This window comes from Oryctolagus cuniculus, chromosome 13 (genome assembly GCF_051225735.1).
Source record: "Oryctolagus cuniculus isolate XC-2025 breed Fujian yellow rabbit chromosome 13, ASM5122573v1, whole genome shotgun sequence".
Taxonomy (NCBI): Eukaryota; Metazoa; Chordata; class Mammalia; order Lagomorpha; family Leporidae; genus Oryctolagus; species Oryctolagus cuniculus.
The window spans coordinates 54758429-54777649 of NC_142879.1; the positions used below are offsets into that span (position 1 = coordinate 54758429).

The 19221-nt window shown below is 47.3% G+C and overlaps 2 protein-coding genes across 15 annotated transcripts in view; one reads left to right on the forward strand and one right to left on the reverse strand.

Moving 5' to 3' along the window:
• TBCE (tubulin folding cofactor E) overlaps window positions 1–18967 on the forward strand; it is an 87715-nt gene extending 68748 nt beyond the window's left edge. For 6 of the 13 annotated variants that reach the window (XM_089311606.1, XM_051820727.3, XM_089311613.1 and 3 more), the window contains 11 exons: window positions 2462–2561; window positions 3751–3853; window positions 5525–5601; window positions 8050–8145; window positions 8675–8739; window positions 8825–8889; window positions 9529–9690; window positions 10231–10384; window positions 12359–12427; window positions 13244–13303; window positions 18416–18967. In XM_089311606.1, coding sequence (XP_089167732.1) covers window positions 2462–2561; window positions 3751–3853; window positions 5525–5601; window positions 8050–8145; window positions 8675–8739; window positions 8825–8889; window positions 9529–9690; window positions 10231–10384; window positions 12359–12427; window positions 13244–13303; window positions 18416–18750 — 1286 coding nt within the window. In that variant the 3' untranslated portion in view covers window positions 18751–18967. Of the gene's footprint in view, window positions 1–2228; window positions 2344–2461; window positions 2562–3750; window positions 3854–5524; window positions 5602–8049; window positions 8146–8674; window positions 8740–8824; window positions 8890–9528; window positions 9691–10230; window positions 10385–12358; window positions 12428–13243; window positions 13304–18415 lie in introns of all 13 variants that reach the window. The other 7 variants (XM_089311607.1, XM_089311609.1, XM_002717344.6 and 4 more) reach the window with 3 other exon arrangements.
• The window catches only part of B3GALNT2 (beta-1,3-N-acetylgalactosaminyltransferase 2), a 68487-nt gene continuing 66952 nt past the window's right edge, over window positions 17687–19221 (reverse strand). For both annotated transcript variants that reach the window (XM_017347726.4, XM_002717323.6), the window contains exon 13: window positions 17687–18491. The gene's annotated coding sequence lies outside the window, so the exon portion shown is untranslated. The remainder of the gene's footprint in view (window positions 18492–19221) is intronic.

Consider the following 19221-nt stretch of genomic DNA (forward strand, 5'->3'; position numbering starts at 1 on the left):
CGGTGCCGGACAAGGAGCCCGAGGGACCTGGGCGACGTGTGCCGGGTCCCGCTTTGCACACAGCCCGCGCCTGTGGCTTTCCCCCTCCTGCTGGACCCGGTTCCCTCGCTGCCTTGCTTTGACAGCACCAGGCCATGTGGCATCTCGGGGGTGGGGATGATACTTCTGTCCTGAATTTCTTGGTAATTTTTTTTTTAGGGAAAGGATTTATTGGGGGGAACCCAAAAGGCAGAGGGAAGGGGTGAAGAAGAAGGAAAAACAGGAGTAAGAGAGAGACCAAGAGAGAGACCGAGAGAAAAATCAAGTGACAGGCAGACAGAGAGAAAAGAGAGTGGTAGTAGTTTCTGTGTTCCACCTGTGCCCTAGGTCTTTCCTAGGCCCAGGGTTGGTGAGCTTTCTCTTAAAGGGCAGGACAGTGAATACTCTAGGCCTGTGGGCGATAGGCATAACCGTGTAGGCACTTGCATTGCCACTTCAAATTCAGCCATTCAAAAATACCAAAACTGTTCTTAGCTCTTGGGCCCTACCAACCCAGGCAGCTGCGGGCTGGCTCCGGGCCCAGGCCTAGCCGCCAGCCTGGCTCAGCACCCTCCCATTCCTTGCATCGCACTGCCTTCCCCTCCCTGTTCCTGATCCACGGGTGAAGCTTTCCTATCTGGTTCCTGCCTAACACTTTCCTTTCCAGCCAGTCCTCAGGTAGGACGCTGCTGTTAGTGTCAAACCAAACACAAGCAGGACCCTTTCTCCGGGTTTTAGCCACGTTCGGTGACACCGTGTTGCATTATGGATGCTAGGTGGCGGTTTCAATCCACACTTGCTCAGTCCACACTCACCCAGTTCTCCGCCTGCCCCCACCTCAGCCTCTTCTGTGAGCAAGGAGACCACAGCGGTGAGCACCACACCTGGGTTGTAGGGAACAGCAGCAGCAGCAGGTGTGGTGGCGGCCATGGCGGCCACGGCGGCCACGCTGTCCCTGCTGCTGGATCTCAGGTCTGGCCCTCTGGCTGCTCCTCCACAGGCCCCTTGCCTGGAGGCAGAGTGCTGGGGGTCCTGGCTCCTCCTGCATGACCTTCCCTTTCATACTCTCCTCTGCAGCCCCTGCTGGTACCTCAGGGCGTCTAGAGTGTAGCCCATCCCAAATGCTGTCCCCTCAAAGCTGCTCATCCCGAGGCTCTCAGGAAATGACAGCCCTGACTGTACGGCCCCAGATCATGCCGTTGTCCTGGACCTTTGTTTTCTCCCGTCCCACATGCAAGTGCATGGGCAAACGCCGTCAGCGCCACTTTGAGGGCAGGGTCCCTGTGCTGAGCCTGGCTGCTGCACCCCTGCCCTCTGCTGCCCTGCCACCCAGTCAGCTCCCTGCACTTGACCCACATCCCAGAGCTCCCATGGTAGCCAGAGACTGGCGTAGCCTTTGAAGTGGCCCTCGAGGCCCTTTGTCACAGCGGCCTCTGTGACCTCCTCTGCAGCTCCCCGGCCCGGCTGCCCCAGGTCCCTCGGAGCTGGTGGCCCTTGTCCCAGGCGGAACGCGTTCCAAACACAGGCCTTCGCTCCTCCGTGTGCCTTCCCACGTTCCTGTCAGTCCCCTGCTTGCATGTCACCGTGTTGGAGGGAGTGGTCTTTCCTATAAACTGCCTGCTCGCCCCCTCTCCTGCGTACCCTACCCTAGCGCCCAGAGCACAGGCTGTGTCTGATGCATGCTGGGGGCCTTGTGTGTCCACGTCTCCCCCACAGAGACTTGGCTTTGCTCACTGCTCTCCTCGGCCTTCAGTGACTGCTGTGCTTGGAGCAGAATCTACACAAGTGCGAGTGTGTAACCCTCCCCCAGCTGGCCCAGGCCTGCTCCAGGCTTCTTTCCGGTCTGTGTGAGGGCACCTTGCCAAGTGACGCCCCTCGTGCTCACTGCTGCCTTGCCGCTGGAGACCCTCGAAGTTCCCACATCATTCCTAGCACTTTTGAACATGTATCTAAGCTAACCCCTGATGTCCGCCCTGGAGTGATATTTACTAGGGACTCCTAGGGGGCATAGTAACAGCACACGGTGGGCGCAGGGCATGTGCTGGGTGTGAAGCCAGCAGGTGCTAAGCTGTGCAGAGGGAAGGCCTGGGGGGTACACTGCAGGTGCTTACTAACTCAAAGTCGCCATCGCTGGCTTTGCACCTTTCCTTTTTTGTTGGCTAATGCCAGTGGTTTCTCTTTGACTTTGGTTCTTACTCATTTGATTGTAGATATTTGTCTCACATTTTGAGCCTATGACAGTGAACCTTTTAGTTTCTGAATGAACAGTTGCATAAAAGATAAGAAAGTACCATATATTCACGAAACAACTCCAGCAGAATTAAGGTAAAGGCTGCAAAGTAAAAACTGAAAGATTCCGTGCTCTAGACTTAAGGAACTGCTCTTGCTTTTCCTTGTCTTTTATGAATCTGTTGAATTGCTGCTTCTTAACACGTGCTTTTAGATATTAGGAAAATAGATTTGTCAAAAAACTTGCTGTCGTCGTGGGAAGAAGTGATATGCATTGCTGACCAACTCCAGCACCTGGAAGTTCTCAATCTCAGGTATGAATTTGGGATTGTCAGAAACAAATTCCTACCTAACTTTTCCTGGCCGCCTCACAGGGCTTCTGTGAGGACAAGATAGGGAAGAGAATGGAATTAAAGCTGCCGCCTGGTCAGTGTCCTGATGCAGGCGGGTTTTGGTTCCCGGAATGTACCGAACATGAACTTCCTAATATGAAGTGATTCCTTAGGAAGCCATGTTTTGCTATTTCAGTTGGGTGGGAGAAGAGGTAGGCTGATGTACTGAGCTAGATCTTTATACTTCTTACGTAAACCTGACCATAAAAAAGTGGAACATTTAGTGGAGGAGGAGAGGGATATTTTTCAAAGAACTTACCTATTTGGAAGTTGCTAGCCTTTGATTGCAATAGGAATGAGTAATTTCATTGGGATAATGTTAATTCCCTCTTGATAGATTTTTCACTAATCTCCCTGTGTTACTGCTGTCACGATTTTCCAGGCCTTCCTGAGTTGATGATTAATTCTAATTAACTTTAATTTTTCGAAGGGCTTATCCAGGCATCCCCTTTCAGATTTGAACCATCTTTATGTATGCATGTGAGCAGTGCCTGGTGGAGGCAGGTACAGTACGGCAGGTAGCCAGGCCTAAATTAGTTGTGCCTCAAAGTAGTGGAAATGAGTGTAGAAATGTGACGCAGCGTACGTCTCCTGTTCTGAAAATATGGGTAGTGCTTTTTCATGCTGTCCTCTTTTGGAGGGATTGAGTGCCTTCTGAGATGAGGCTCTCGAGAGAACTTAATGGGCAGTCATTTATTTCATCCATCCTAATAGCAAAAGGACAGACTGTTAAGAGAGGCAACCTGTAGGCCGCCACCTAGCCCATCAGCAAGGCCCGAGAGCAGGACTTCATTTTGCAGTGGCCAGGGCTGCATCTTGTGAAGCTGGGAGGCAGCCTGACAAATGCCTGTGTTTCAGGAAATCTGCAGCCTCCCGATGCTGTCCTAACCTTGTTTTCAACACCATTGCCTGTCAGACACCCCAAAGTTGTATGTTGTAAATATTAAAAATCAGGTGGCCTGGATTCATTTTGTTTTTACTAGAATTTTATTATAAGGTTCCCACAAACCAAGTCCCTCAGATTAAATCCCAACTTGTTGCTTGCCATGACTGTTTCCATTGAGCCTACTGTATACCAAGAAGTGCATTGTTACCTTCTTTTTCTACACAGTGAAAATAAACTCAAATTCCCTTCGGTTTCACCACCTCTAACGGGGACATTCTCTTCGCTGAAGGTGTTAGTCCTTAATCGAACAGGGATAACATGGGCTGAGGTAATCATGTTTCTTTGCTTTATTACACAATTTAAATTGTTTGGTATAATAGAGATGGAAGGACACTGTGTCTTCATATTAATCATCCTGTTATCCAAATAATAGGATTCATTAAGCTGCCTTACAGAAAGGAGCTAAAAGTCATTGTCGTTAAGTAGAATTTTACATTTAAGAATCCGTATTCTCATTCATTCTCTGTCTTGTCTCAATTTGATTTGTTCTGGTGACTTAATGTTCACAGTGGTATGCAGTATAATGCATGCCAAGCTTTTAAAAGCCCTAGTGTCCCATGGCTTATTGAGCTTTTAGCTCCCTGAGTTTTCCTGCAATATTTTTTAAAAAATTTTTTGAGAGGCAGTTAGAGAGGGAGAGATAGAGAGCAAGGTCTTCCATCCTCTGGTTCACTCCCCTAATGCAATGGCTGGGACTGGGCCCGGCTGGAGCCAGGAGCTTCTTGCGGGTCTCCCAGGTGGGTGCCGGAGCTCAAGCACTTGGGCCATCCTCCACTGCTTTCCCAGGCCGTAGCAGAGAGCTGGATCAGAAGAGGACTTGAACCAGTGCCCACATGGGATGCCGGTGCCTCAGGCAGAAGCTTAGCCTACTTGCAGGATTTTCTAGAGCAGGAGCCAAGTGGCAGAAAGAAAGATTCTCACGTTCTTTTCTCATCTGCAGTTTAGCTCCTAGAATCCACTGTTGTATTCGGCAAGGTTCAAAGTGGATGTGTGGGTCCTTGGCCCGGGAGCATTGGGCACCTATCTGGCACTATTTCTTCAGGGGTTTACTGACTTCACTTATCCAGGCTTATCCACTTATCCACTTCCAAACTTAGTGCACAGAAGTCCATCCCCAGCTCATGCATGGAATGCCACAGAGGCAGCCCCCCCCCCCTTTAAGATTTATTTATTTGAAAGAGTTACACAGAGAGAGAGGAGAGGCAGAGAGAGAGAGAGAGAGAGGTTTTTCCACCCGATGGTTCACTCCCCAATTGGCTGCAACAGCCAGAGCTGTGCCCATCTGAAGCAAGGAGCCAGGAGCTGCTTCTGGGTCTCCCACGTGGGTGCAGGGGCCCAAGGACCTGGGCCATTTTCTGCTTTCCCAGGCCATAGCAGAGAGCTGGATTGGAAGTGGAGCAGCTAGGTCTCAAACCGGCACCCATATGGGATGCCAGCACTGCAGGCGGCAACTTTACCTGCTACGCCCCAGCTCCGCCCTTTAACTTGTGTCCTTAATGTGCCTGCAGCCATGGTGCTCCCTGCCTCGGCTCCTTCCTTGTCAGGCGCTTCCTCCCTCTCCAGGAAGGGCACCCGGTGGTAGAGAGGGCAGGGACGCTGAAGTAAGAACATTTGCAGTTGTTGAGAAATCTTCTCGGCCTAGTATGTTCTTTGCAAACCCAGGCTGACATCTAGAATTGAGAACAGGTGCTTACCCTCAGTTTCCTTCCTTTGGCTAAGCGAACAGTGAGCATGTCCAGTTCACTTTGTAACTGCCTTACCCCGACGGGCAGTGCCACCTCCCGCGGTGGCTCTGTGCTGCGGTGTTACATGCAGGCCTTTAACGTGCTTGAGGTGCTGTTGTGGGAACAGCAACTGAATTTCCGTGCGGGTGCTGGGAGTGGGCACGGGGCAGGAGTCGGCCATGGAGGCCGTCCCCCTGACTTGCGTTCCCTTCCAGGTGCTCCAGTGTGCCTCTGCGTGGCCCGTGCTGGAGGAGCTCTACCTGGAGTCTGACAATATTTGCATTTCAGAAAGGTAACAAGACTTGATTTAAGTGTAGGTCACCATTGAGTCATTCTGGATAAGTAAATGGTCTCAATTATATGATTACTTTTTTGAAGGGTTTGCAAATAACAGTTAGAAAAATACTTACTCACTGCCTTCCCAACTTCAAATGTCAACTGAAACGTCACTGATTGGTTTGAATCAAGGGGAATCATTAAGGCCCTGAATAAAATATACATGAAATCATGAATTTTCTAAGTTTTGCATAAATATATTTAATTTGCTGTTTCTAAGTGGAAGTTCTACAGGATATGTTGTAGGGATTAAATAATATTTTTAATTATCTGTTTAAGGCTAGTGTACTAAAGTGCATGGAAAAGCCTGTTCTCTGAAGTAGATGTGTTGTTGCCTAATCTTTTTATTAGTATCACTAAATTACTATGTAAAATGAACTTAAGCATGGGAAAATTTACAACAAATTATTAAAGGATTTAATTTAATAAGCTTTTGTTGTACATGATGATTTCATTCATTATATGGGCAAATGCAGGTATTTTTTTTTTTAAAGAGATTTATGTATTTATTTGAAAGTCAGAATCACAGAAAAAGCTTTCATCCACTGATTCACTCCCCAAATGGCTGCAACAGCCAGGGCTGGTGCCATGGGCTTTTTCTGGGTCTCTCACGTGGGTGCAGGGGCCTAAGAACTTGGGCCATCTTTCACTGCTGTCCCAGGCGCATTAGCAGGGAGCTGGATTGGAAACGGAACTTGAGCTGGTACCCACATGGGATGCTGGCATTTCAGGCAGTGGCTTTATCTGCTACACCACAATACCAGCCCCACAGGTATTTTCAAAAACAGTTTGAGACAGAATCACATACAGTTAGAATAGAGGGGCCAGTGCTATGGCATAGGAGAGTAAGCCTCCTCCTGCAATGCCAATATCCCATATGTGTGCCAGTCCAGCTGCTCCACTTCCAATCCAGCTCCCTACTAATGGCCTGGGAGAGCAGAGGAACATGGCTCAAGTGTTTGGGCCTCTGCATCCGTGTGGGAGACCCTGGAAGAAGTTTCTGTCTTCTGCCTGGTCCAGCCTTGATCGCTGCAGCCATTTGGGGGAGTGAACCAGCAGATGGAAGATATCTCTTTCTCTCTCTCTCCTTTTCTTTCTGTATCTCTGCCTTTCAAATAAATAAATTTTTTAAAAAAAGCTCTTGGAAGCCGGCGCCGTGGCTCAATAGGCTAATCCTCCACCTTGCGGCGCCGGCAAACCGGGTTCTAGTCCCGGTTGGGGCGCCGGATTCTGTCCCGGTTGCCCCTCTTCCAGGCCAGCTCTCTGCTATGGCCAGGGAGTGCAGTGGAGGATGGCCCAGGTGCTTGGGCCCTGCACCCCATGGGAGACCAGGAAAAGCACCTGGCTCCTGGCTCCTGCCAGGATCAGCGCGGTGCGCCGGCTGCAGCGGCGGCCATTGGAGGGTGAACCAGCGGCAAAGGAAGACCTTTCTCTCTCTGTCTCTCTCACTGTCCACTCTGCCTGTCAAAAAAAAAAAAAAAAAAAAAAAAAAAAAAAAAAAAAAAAAGCTCTTGGAAATAACTCTATTATTTTATTTAAGGAATGCAACTTCATGCATTTAATATATACAGATTTGGGAACATCAGGATTCTTCCCCCCCTACCTCCTTCCACCCATACTCCTGTCCTTATTTCTCCTCCCTCTTTCTTTCCCATTCTTACTTTTTAGAGAGGTCAAGTTTTCAGATAACTTTTATACTCATAAAATTAACCCTACACTAAGAGTTCTGATTAGTATGAAGAAAAAAAAAATTGTTCCTTGACAGTCAAGGCAAAGGCTGATCAAAATCAACGCATCTTTATGTGTCAGTTTTGCTCCTATAGATTGCATTTTAGCTGCTCTATTAGTTACCACAGATTAGAGAGACCATATGGTATTTGTCTTTTTGTGACGGGCTTATTTCACTAAGTATAATGGTTTCCATTTGCATCCATTTTCTTGCAAATGAAAGGATTTCATTTTTTACCGCAGTGTAGTATTCCACAGTGTATATATACACACCATAATTCCTTTATGCAGTCCTCTTTTGATGGTCACCTGGGTTGATTCTGTATCTTAGCTATTGTAAATTGTGCTGAGATGAATATGGGGGTACAGATCACTTTTTTCTTAAAAAAAAAAAAAAAAAAAAGAAAACTCTTGGAACTAACAACAACAACAAAAAGTAGTAGTAATAGAGATTACCTGAGTCTACTGCCGTTTCCCCAGTTGGGAACAGGTGGCAAAACTGGTCTAGAGTCACAGACAGTGACAGGTAGTCGGGAACCTCGCACCACAAGGATCCCCCAGGTTACCCTTATAGTCATACACACGCCAAATGCCGCTGTCCTAGGGCTTTTTATTTATTTATTTTTTGAGATAATTAAGAGGTGATTCAAGTTGAAAAAATTTATTTTCCAAACAGGCCTACAGATGTTCTACAGATGGTCAAGTTATTAGACCTTTCCTCTAATCAATCAATTGATGAGAATCAGCTGTTTCTGATAGCATATCTGCCCAGGTAATCTGTACCTAAGATGCCCATTTTGCTCATGCTTAATACATTGTTAGTGAATGAACTTTTGTGTGCTATATATACTTTCTTATCAGAAACATGATGATGGAATTCCTAAATTGAGTAATTCTCTTTGGAGAATTTTTCTTTGAATTCATTGAGACTTGACTTGCAACCCATGTACAATGTAGACTATGTCTGTACTCGATAGCTGAATGACTGAGCTGACCCTGGTGAGAATGCCAGTCTCTGTTCATTACACTTGGGGAAGTAAGACCGTGCATGACTCTGTCCTCTGAGACTACTTGGCACCTGGCTCAGCCACAGGCTCCCGGAGCTGTTAGAGGATGGTGGCATCATTAGGATGCAGCATGGAGTCTCTATGCATTTCCTGCCATGGACTTTGTGGGTTCGAAGCATTCCCAAAGGATGGAATCTCAGGGTGTGCGGGAAAACTTAGAAAGCTAGTCTGGTTGATAAGCCTATGGCGTTTCATACTGTTCTGTGTAGTAAGATTTAACATTTTAAATTTCAGATTAGAACAACTGATCCTTTCTAACACTGGGATTTCTTCCATCCATTTTCCGGATGCTGAAATTGGTATGTAAGATTAATAAAATTTCCTTCACCCATCCTTGAACTCTTTCTTTCACCTCTGTGTAACCTCCTTCTCCTTTTTTTCTAGGGTGCAAAACATCTATGTTCCCGTCGTTGCAGTACCTTGTAGTAAACGACAACCGGATATCCCAAGTAAGAGCGTCTCCAGTGTGCACAGCACCTCACCGCTGATGTGCACTCTCCTGGTGGGGTTGGTAGGTTCCTTCTGTTAAAAACAGTGAAACTCCTCTTAGGAAGTCGAAATATCAAGAAGTTAGTTTTATTCCCATTTAAGCAAATTGTATTTATTTTTTAAAGGTTTATTTATTTGAAAGGCAGAGTTGGAGAGGCCTTCTGTCCAATGGCTCACTCCCCAGACTGCCGTTGTGGCTGGAGCTGTGCCGATCAGTAGCCAGGAGCTTCCTCCAGGTCTCCCACACGGGTGCAGGGACCCAAGGACTTGGGCCATCTTCCACTGCTTTCCCAGGCCACAGCAGAGAGCTGGATCAGAAGTAGAGCAGCAGTTGGGACTGGAACCGGCACTCTTAGGGGATGCTGACACTGCAGGCGGTGGCTTTAACCCCTACGCCACAGCGCGGGCCCCAAAGCACACTCTTTAAATGGCACAGTAATGGAGCAAGAGCAAGTGGTCTTGCTAGTGTGGTGCTCGTATGTGATGGAATTCCCAGCCTCAGATTAGAGCCTGGGGCTTTGTTTCTCTGTCGCCAGTTCAGATCACTGACAGAGTGGCCTGGAACATGATGCTTTTCTTCTTTCCCTTCGTGGGTTTAGTGGTCGTTTATCAATGAGCTCGAGAAGTTACAGAGGCTGCAGGCCTTGTCCTGCCTGAGGAACCCCCTGACGGCCGCAAGCCCAGACAGCAAAGAAGCGCAGACCACACGGCAGCTCATCATCGCCAAGATCGGTCAGCTGAAGACCCTGAACAAATGCGAGGTGGGCGCCCGCCTCGGGCCGGGGCTTGGGGGTTCTCTTTCAGACTGTAAAATAGGTTATCACAAAGTATGGAGAGAAATCCTACTTGAATACGGGCCGATCCCGCCGCGCTGCGCCCTGGTAAGGGCACTGAAGACTCCTGCGGCAGAAGCCTGCTGTGCTGCTGCCCCCGCGCGCGCAGGCTGGGGCCCGCAGCATGCTCTGGTGCTCGCAGCATGCTCTGGTGCTCGCAGCATGCTCTGGTGCTCTGGGGGCCGAGGCGGCGGAAAGCCTCCCTCCTCTGCTTCGGCCCCTCTTCCCCTGGCCGGCAGCCGGGGCCGCCTCTTGGAGTCAGCCAGCTCCTCCTGCGTGGGCACCTCCAGGCTGACCCTGGGAACTGGCCCTGGTGGACACGTGCTCGTTCTCTCCCTCTCAGTGAGACTCCTGAGTGCGGTCGGAGTTAGTGCAGCGGCCAGCGGCAAGGGCGGGGAGTGAAAGCCCGTACGGAACTCGCTGGAGAAGGCCTTACCAGTGCACTCCCTGCCCCTCCTATCCACCTAGGTCCTGCCGGAGGAGAGGCGTGGAGCCGAGCTCGACTACCGGAAGGCTTTCGGAAGTGACTGGAAGAAGGCTGGTGGGCATCAGGATCCGGACAAAAACAGGCCCAGTGAAGACTTCCTCGCCGCGCACCCCAGGTTCCAGTTACTCTGCCTTAGTACGTACTGCGGGGCGGGGCTGCCTCTCCACCGGCCAGGTTGCCCCTGGGTACCGAGGGAGGTTCTCCTGCTGCTTTCGGCCTGTCGTGGCGCTGCCTGTCCTCATTTAAATGGACTGTAGGCCCCTTGGGGCAGGCAGGTAGATGAGCAGCCCTGGGCAGGAACCTGGCAGCCCGTGTAGGTTCACAGGGAAGGGAAGGCGCCCCTTAAATCGAAGTCCCTCTCATGGTGGCGTGTGTTCACCAGAGAGGGTAGCTGCAGGCGGTGGGTCACACTCTTCACCCAGGAAGGGGGAAGCACACCAAGGTGCCTGGCTGTTACAGCTTCCCAGGGCTCACTACGGTGCAGGGAAGTTGAGAGTGGGTGCTCCCACCCAGGCTGTGGTGCCGAGGGCGTGTTGGGGGCTTGCCATGGAGGGTGCTTCCTCAGGCTTGGAAGCTAAGACCTCCTGAGTCTTTGTCCGTGATGTACTTTCCCATTTTGTTTTGATTTCATTATCATTCTACATCTCACTTTTATGTGATTTTCTTTTTTATATATTTCCTAATGCAAGAAGCTCACTGCATAAACGCTTCAGGCTGGAACATTATCTTTGAGGAAGAAAAGCCGCCTTTGGGAATTGCTTTCAAATTACTCCATTAGCTGGCCCAATTTCCTGGCCACTCTAGGTGAATTCTAAATCACGTGGGGGTAGGGACGGGCAGGCTCTGCTGCAGCAGTGGGGCACTGTGGTCGTTTGGCTAAGAATGCCAAACGCGGAAGCAGATCAGTGGGGGCGTGCAGAGGAAATCTGGCTGGTTGGCCTAAGGCAGGAGAAAGTAACAATAGATCCTCCTCCTCTAACGCTTGGCTTCCAGGTTTAAATCGTGGGCCATTCTGACTGGCATGAAGTCTTGAGCTCTCCCACGCTCTCTCCCCCAGGACACGCATCAATCCTTTGTCCCTTCGGTCCATGCCATATACCCTACCTGCCCTGTAGTTGAGTAGCCATCTGCATTGTCAGGGTGTCACGGTGCTTGTAACCACTGTTTTACTTAACGGCCCCAAAGCCACAGCACAGTGACGCTGGCGACTCAGATATGCTGAAGAGAGGCTTTGCAGTTCTCATTAAGTGAAAAGATGAAAGCACAGGAAGATATTGAGTGACCACATTCATGTAACTTTTTAGTCTACTGTAATTGCTGTATTAATTTATCTAATTCAGAAATTATATACATTATCTCTGGTATGTTTATTTAGGAAATAGCGTAGTATATATAGTGTTCACTACTATGGCTTATTTCAAAAGGCTCACGGAAAATGGAATTAAAAGTTAAGAGCTTCTGTACTCTTACAAGTTGTATAAACTTTTCCATAATACATGGAAATGTATGTTATGAAAAAACTACACACGGATTTTTTTTTTCGGTACCAAAGTAAACTCCTAATTCCATTTCCTGTGTGCTTTCGGATGTCCACTTGCAGCTGTGGTTGCTGGCGTTCACTGGGGAATCCCGTAACAGAGCAGGGGTGTGCACTCCAGGCACAGGAGTTAGTGTGCGGTGGTGTCCCTGCCACCCTGCCTAGTACTGCATGACCTGGCAGAAACCTGCTGAATGTGTCCTATGACTGGTGTCCCCACAGTACCCGACATTCCCCTCAGGCCGCAGCAAGAAAGGAAACTGTTAGCAGAGGGGAAGCTGGACAGACGCTCGCCGATGTGCAAGCAGTTGTATCTTGCTAGTTGGAGTCAGGGCACCGTCGGCCTTTGAGGAACGAGAAGGTGGCACACAAGTGACAGAGGATTCCACCCTTGGAGGTGTGGCCGCATAACTCTTCTAACAACTGCATAAAAGGAAACAGATCACAGCTTAGCATTCCTGCTGATGCTAGAGTATCCTGGGGAGGGAGAAGGCTCTGCTGACACCCACCTGTAGACTAATTCCTTGCAAGGCCTTTGGTTTAGCATTCATTTCTTTTTGTTTCTTAAACAGAATATGGTGCACCTGAGGATGCGGAATTCCAGATACAACAACCATTTATGCTCAAAAACCAGCTGCTAAGTGAGTCCCACATTCAAATACAGCCTGTTGCTAATGTACATAGCAATGACCGGATGGGGATGTATTTCTCTTAGGTCAGTGCCTGAGTCTGTGAGAAATGATGAGTTCTCAACCATTAGATCTAAGTTCTTAGGTTGGATGTTTTTGCAGCTCCCAAGCTTTAAACCCAACGTGTTACAAGTAGGGGAAGGATCTGAGTAGTGAGTTGGCGGCCTGACTTTAGAGCTGGCTTTTCACGTGTGAGAAGTGTCAGCAAAGGCAGACTGAGGGGAAGAGAGAAAGCCACAGGATGTCGGTCTGGCTATTTTTTGTTGCTGATTCATGGAAATATATGGAAATACGAATTGAAGGGATTTTCAAATCATTGAGACCTGTTGTTTTTTTTTTTTTTTTTTTTTTTAATTTATTTATTTGAAAGGAAGAGTTACAGAGAAGCAGAGAGAGGGGTCTTCCATCCACTAGCTCATTCCCCAAATGGCCGCAATGGCTGGAGCTGCACTGATCTGAAGCCAGGAGCTTCTTCCAGGTCTCCCACGTAGGTGCAGGGGCCCAAGAACTTGGGCCATCTTCTACTGCTTTCCCAGGCCACAGCAGAGAGCTGGATCACAAGTGCACAGCCAGGACTCGAAGCAGCGCCTATATGGGGTGCTGGTACTGCAGGCAGCGGCTTTACCTGCTATGCCACAGCGCCAGTCCCAAGACTTGTTTCTTTAATAGGTTTGATCCAAGTTATACTGAACAGCTGCATTAACTTGTTTGTATAATGTAATTCCTCATCATAGTATCAATTAGCCATTTCCCCTTTTCTCTTTAAAGCACTGAAGATAAAATATCTTAATGAAATGGATCAGAAAGTCCTGGAGAAACAACTGCCAGGTATGAATGAGAGCCTCTTTTCCTTCCATGTATTTCTATTCACTGGCCCAGGTAGGAGTCGACTGGAATGAAAACACCCAATTCATATCTCAAAGTCTGGACCTCAGAACTTAGAGGTTTTCATTAGTCTTACATGTTCTAAAACATGCAGATACTTTTTGAAACAATGAAATTAAAAAAAAGGAAAGTTTATTTTTGTGTAAAATCTTTTGCAATCTAGGCATTGCTTTTCCATAACACATACTTTTGAGGAGCTTTTGGAAGGTCTCTTGTACAAGCACTCATGCTAGAACCACTCCTCCACCCTTCCAATTTTCAGGTCTCCCATGTTATCAGCTTATTTAGAAAACAGTTTTAGGGGCCAGCGCTGTGGTGCAGCGGGTTAATGCCCTGGCCTGAAGTGCCAGCACCCCATATGGGCGCCGGTTCTAGTCCTGGCTGCTCCTCTTCCAATCCAGCTCTCTGCTTTGGCCTGGGACAGCAGTGAAAATGGCCCAAGTCCTTAAGCCCCTGCACTTGTGTGGGAGACCCGGAGGAGGCTCCTGGCTCTGGATTGGCTTGGCGCAGCTCCAGCCGTTGCGGCCATCTGGGGAGTGAACCAGTGGATGGAAAACCTCTGTCTCTGCCTCTCTATAACTCTTATTAAAATTGGAAACCCCTACATGCTCAGAGGAATGCCCCCAGCCCACTGCTGTGTACTGCTCAGGTCGTTAGCCTGCAGGTAGGGTCGTTCTTATCCTCCCCTCAAGAAGAGGGAGCAGGTCCTAGTGAATCGGACTGTGAGTCACTGCAACATCTGTGACTCTTACATCCTGTCCGTACTGACCAGAGCTCCTGCAGGCACCATTCTCAGATGCTGTCGTCTTCTTTATTTATTTGAGAGGGAGAGAGAGAAAGGTCTTCCTTCCATTGGTTCACTCCCCAAATGGCTGCAATATCCAGAGCCAAGCTGATCCGAAGCCAGGAGCTTCTTCCGGGTCTCCCACACGGGTGCAGGAGCCCAAGTACTCTGGCCATCTTCTACTGCTTTCTCAGGCCATAGCAGAGAGCTGGATCCGAAAAGGAGCAGCTGGGACTAGAACCGGCACCCATATGGGATACCTGCGCTTCAGGCCAGGGCTTTAACCCGCTGCACCACAGCGCAGGCCCCTAAAACCATTTTCTAACTGAGCTGATAACATCGGAGACCTGAAGGTTTGAGGGTGGAGGAGAGCTCCTAGCATGATTGCTTGTACAAGAGACCCATATGGGATGCCGGCACTGCAGGCAGAGGATTAACCTACTGTGCCACAGTGCCGGCCCTAGATGCTATCTTCTGATAGATGCACCGAAATGGGCTTTGTAAACACTACTTCAAAAAAAGAAGAAAAAACCTTTAAAATTTTTGTGCTGTTGGAACTGAATTAGTTTAATGTGGAAAATAAATACTTTGGTGGCAGTAAATTAGATCAACATTTAACTTACCTTCAGCTTCTACTCAAAAGAAAAATTATATTTGAGTGTGCTATGATACTGTGAATTCTCAAGATTAACTCAGTTCATAACTAAATGCTGAAATACAAACATATTAAATGTAGAACAGTAAGGATCTGAAGATGAAATGAAGTAAAAATTGGCCTGCATGACCAGTGAACCTTCTTTGCTTGTCAGCGCAGTAAATTCACATTGATTTTTAAATTAGCTTGTATCAGATAAACAAGCTCATTCTGACACTGCGTGTGGCAGGCCATGGTCGTGTTCCAAATACCTTTCTGATTGAGAAGCATCAAGTTCATGTTAATTTACCAATATTTCTCCACTTTTTGCTTTACTAACCATTAATTTCTGTTTCTGGGATCTGTACTTTTGCTTGTTTTATGCAGTGAATTTACAGTTCTTCACACTGTCCGTAAAGGCCCTCTTAGGGCCGACGACGTAAATAAAGAGGACCAGGACCTTTAGGTGATGGCACTGGCTTCAGATGTCTTTGCATTTTTCCTTTCTCTTTGCAGACAAATCAATGCATGGGACTGCTACCACTATGGGCTGTTTTCCCAAGAATATCGTAATTAGGCCTGAGTTGGGCTTTCTCCTCCAGGCTCTCTGGGAAGGCACTGAGAGAGCTGGGGACTGGGGTCTAGGCCTGTGTGGGATTGCAGTCCTGGCCTGTGGTGACAGTCCCATCCCCTTCTTTTCTTCTACTTGCACACCTGAGTGGTGTCCCTGTCTCTAGAGATTCAGTTACTCATTCTGAGAACACTTACTATGTCCATGTTCCATTTACAAGTAGCAGAGATTAAAGTTAGCCACAGAAATTATATTTAATAATCACTGCTGGGGCTGGCGCAGCAGGTTAAAGCCCTAGCCTGAAGTGCCAGCATCCCATATGGGCACCGGTTCTAGTCCCAGCTGCTCCTCTTCTGATCCAGCTCTCTGCTGTGGCCTGGGAAAGCAGTACAAGATAGCCCGAGTCCTTGGGCCCCTGCACCCGCGTGGGAGACCCAGAAGAAGCTCCTGGATCCTGGCTTTGGATCGGTGAGGCTTCGGCCGTTGCAGCCATCTGAGGAGTGAACCAGCGGATGGAGACCTCTCTCTCTGCTTCTACCTCTCTCTGAAACTATTTCAAATGAATAAAATAAATCCTAAACAAAAACAAAAAAACAACACTGCTTTAAGCTATTCAGAATCAGTTCTATATCCTATAAACACAGCAGTAAGTCAATAGATTACATGTATTCTTAAAGATTTTTTTTTTTTTTTTAACTTATTTCAAGTCAGGGTTAGAGACTGGGGGGACAAAGAGAAAGATCTTCCATCTGCTGGTTTATTCCCCAGATGACTGTAACAGCCAGACTAAAGTCAGGAGCTTATCCTCCCCATGGGTGGCAGGGTTCCAAACACTTGGGCCATCTTCCGCTACTTTTACCAGGCCATTAGCAGAGAGTTGGGTCAGAAGTAGAGCAGCCAGGACCTGAACTGGTGCCCATAGGGGATGCAGGTGTGGTAGGTGGTGGCTTTACCTGCCGTACCACAATGCTAGCACCAAACTTCAAAATTTTTTGAACCAAAATAAACTTTTTAATTCCATGAACTCTTTGAAAATTATCTTATGTAATAAACAGAAGTTGAAACTAAGCTATGAGCTTAAAGCTACATAAACATGAGGCTAGTGGCAGCCATATTGAATATCAGTTTAAGACCTTCTTTCTCCTTGGATGCATGATAGTGCATTGTACGCTTGTACCAGAGTTTATCCAAACATTTTCCCACTGTAAACTAATTTTTTACAGCCCCTACAATTTCACCAAAAGGATTTACTCATTTTTTATTCCAGCCATTATAGTTTGTTATTTTGCTAATCTGATAGGCAAAAACATTACTTTTCTTGCATAAGGTTTAGGAACACATGGGGCTGGCATCGTGGTGTAGCGGGTGAAGCCACCACCTACAACGCCAGCATTCCATGTTGGTGCCAGTTTGTGTCCCAGCTGCTCCACTTTATCCAGCTCCCTACTAAAGGCCTGGGAAAAGCAGAGGATGGCCCAAATATATGAGTGATCCAGATAAAGCTCCAGGCTTCACACACCCTTATACACCAAAATTTTAACACTGGTCATAGGGAGATGAAAAGACAAGTAATTGACAATGTTCATATTTTTGAATGTTAAAGTAATCATGGTGCCATGGGGAGGAGAGAGGGAGACAGATCTTCCTTCTGCTGGTCACCCTCCAAATGGCTGCAGTGGCCAGGCTGAAACCAGGAGCTTCTTCCAGGTCTTTCACGTAGGTGGCAGGGGCCAAGCACTCGGGCCATACTCTGCTGCCTTCCCAGGTGCACTAGCAGGGAGCTGGACAGGAAGCAGAGCAGCCAGGATGCTGGCGCTGCAGGTGGTGACTTACCTGCCGTGCCACAGTGCCAGCCCCCTTTCCCCACCCTTTTCTTCTACAGACTGAGTGCAAGTAGGCAGATGTATTATCTCTTTGAAAGGCAGACTGACAGAGAAGTAGAGATCTATCTGCTGGTTCACTCCCCAAATGGCTACACTGGGCAGGGGCCCACACCGTCATGCCATCTTCGGTTGTCTTCCTAGGTATATTAGCAGGGAGCTGGATGGGAAGCGGGGGAACAGGTACTAGAAACAACACTCAGATATGGGCAAGCCAGTGTGGCAAGCAGCAGCTTACCCCGCTGTACCACAACATGGGCCCCAGAATTGTTTTATGACCAAACTTTTTGTTTCTGGCATAGATTTAGGCACCTAAAATGGGCATATCATCTCCTCTAGAAGACTGCCAGCTCTAAATGAAACCTACGTCTTTGAAAGGACTAGATTACCACCTATTTACCAACAAAATTGTAACTAAAATATATCTGTACATTAAATCCATAAAGAAAAGACCAGGTTTTTATTCTAAAATAACATTTATTATCACAAGTTGCATAAAAACACACAGCTTTTAAAAAAATGATTTGATAGAAAAATATTTGTTTGAATACACTGTGATATTTGTAGGAACACCACACTATTGCCGTACCTCCAGCTAAAGCTTCAAAGAAACTATATTTCTCATAAGGAAAATATCCAATATTTACCACAACCCTCTTTGGAAAGAAGTTCTTAGTGTTTTCTGAACAAACCAAAGCATTTACTGTTCAGCCCCACTCCCGTGCCTGGCGGTCACTTGGGTGTGTATTTAACACAGTCACACACTGTGTAGTTACGAATGCAATGCTACGTGGGGTCTACATGTTCATTTTACAAGGAGGAAGCTAAGGCACCTACGCCCCCTCCAGAGTTCTTTCAATAATTGGTAAGGAAGGAATCACAAAGGTTTAAAGAGAAAATGTAATGATTTCATGCCACTGATTGTTCTGTGCAGGGATGACTATTTCTGGTTTATTCAGATTAATGAAGAAACAGCAAACAGTACTAAAATGGAGTGAAAGCGTGTCGTCAAAGGGCACTTGGGTCAGTTCCCACAGTGTCAGCCAACTCGCGTCTCTGCCCTTTATGTGGGTAGCAGGAAACTGCAGACACAGCTGTCCCTCCAGGCCTGCTCTCGGCACTGAGCTAGTTTTACAGGTACCTGTCCTTTTGAGAGAACTGATGGGATTTTTCTTTTCCTTGACAGACTCCATGACAGTTCAAAAGGTGAAAGGACTGCTGTCACGTCTTCTCAAAGTTCCTGTGTCAGAACTTCAGCTGTCCTATGAAAGTCCCAAAGTAAGTTGCCCAGCAAAATGCAAAGCCAATCCTAGCTCCCCACTGTTGGCAAGCGATTCCAGCTGTCTCCCTGTAACACTGACTGCAAATGGGATCACATGTCTACCAGGCAGTGTGCCGGTGGTTTTGTTTCTGACAGGGAGGGTACATAGAACATGCTTTGTTAGATCGGTCTTAATCCTCTCTCCCTCAACCTTTGTTCTAATTTTAGATGCCGGGCAGAGAAATTATACTAGAAAATGACCTACAGTCACTGCAGTTTTATTCTGTGGAAAGTGGAGACTGTCTATTAGTGCGATGGTAACACCAACAAATACAATTTAGAGACTAAACTGTGTATCATGACCAGGGTTCACTGGAAATAAATGATTCAGGTAAAACAAAGGATGTATGTTTTGTTGGGAGGAAACTATTTCTAGGGTTTGTATATAATACCATAATAAAGGTTTTCTGATCTTCATATTTATTTTTATAGTTCATCATTGCATCTCATGTGTAGATTTAAATATTAAATAGAAACTAGCTAGTCTAATGAAGTCTGAACATAGTTAATGTCTGCCATAAGACTAGTAATAATGGAATTCTCTATGGATACTACTTTTAAAAGGTTACTAAAATGATTTGGTTGCTCATTTTGGGACATGTCCCTTACGCTTAAGGAAACATGACCTCTACTATGCATAACATAAATGCTATCATCTGTCTTCTCAGTTG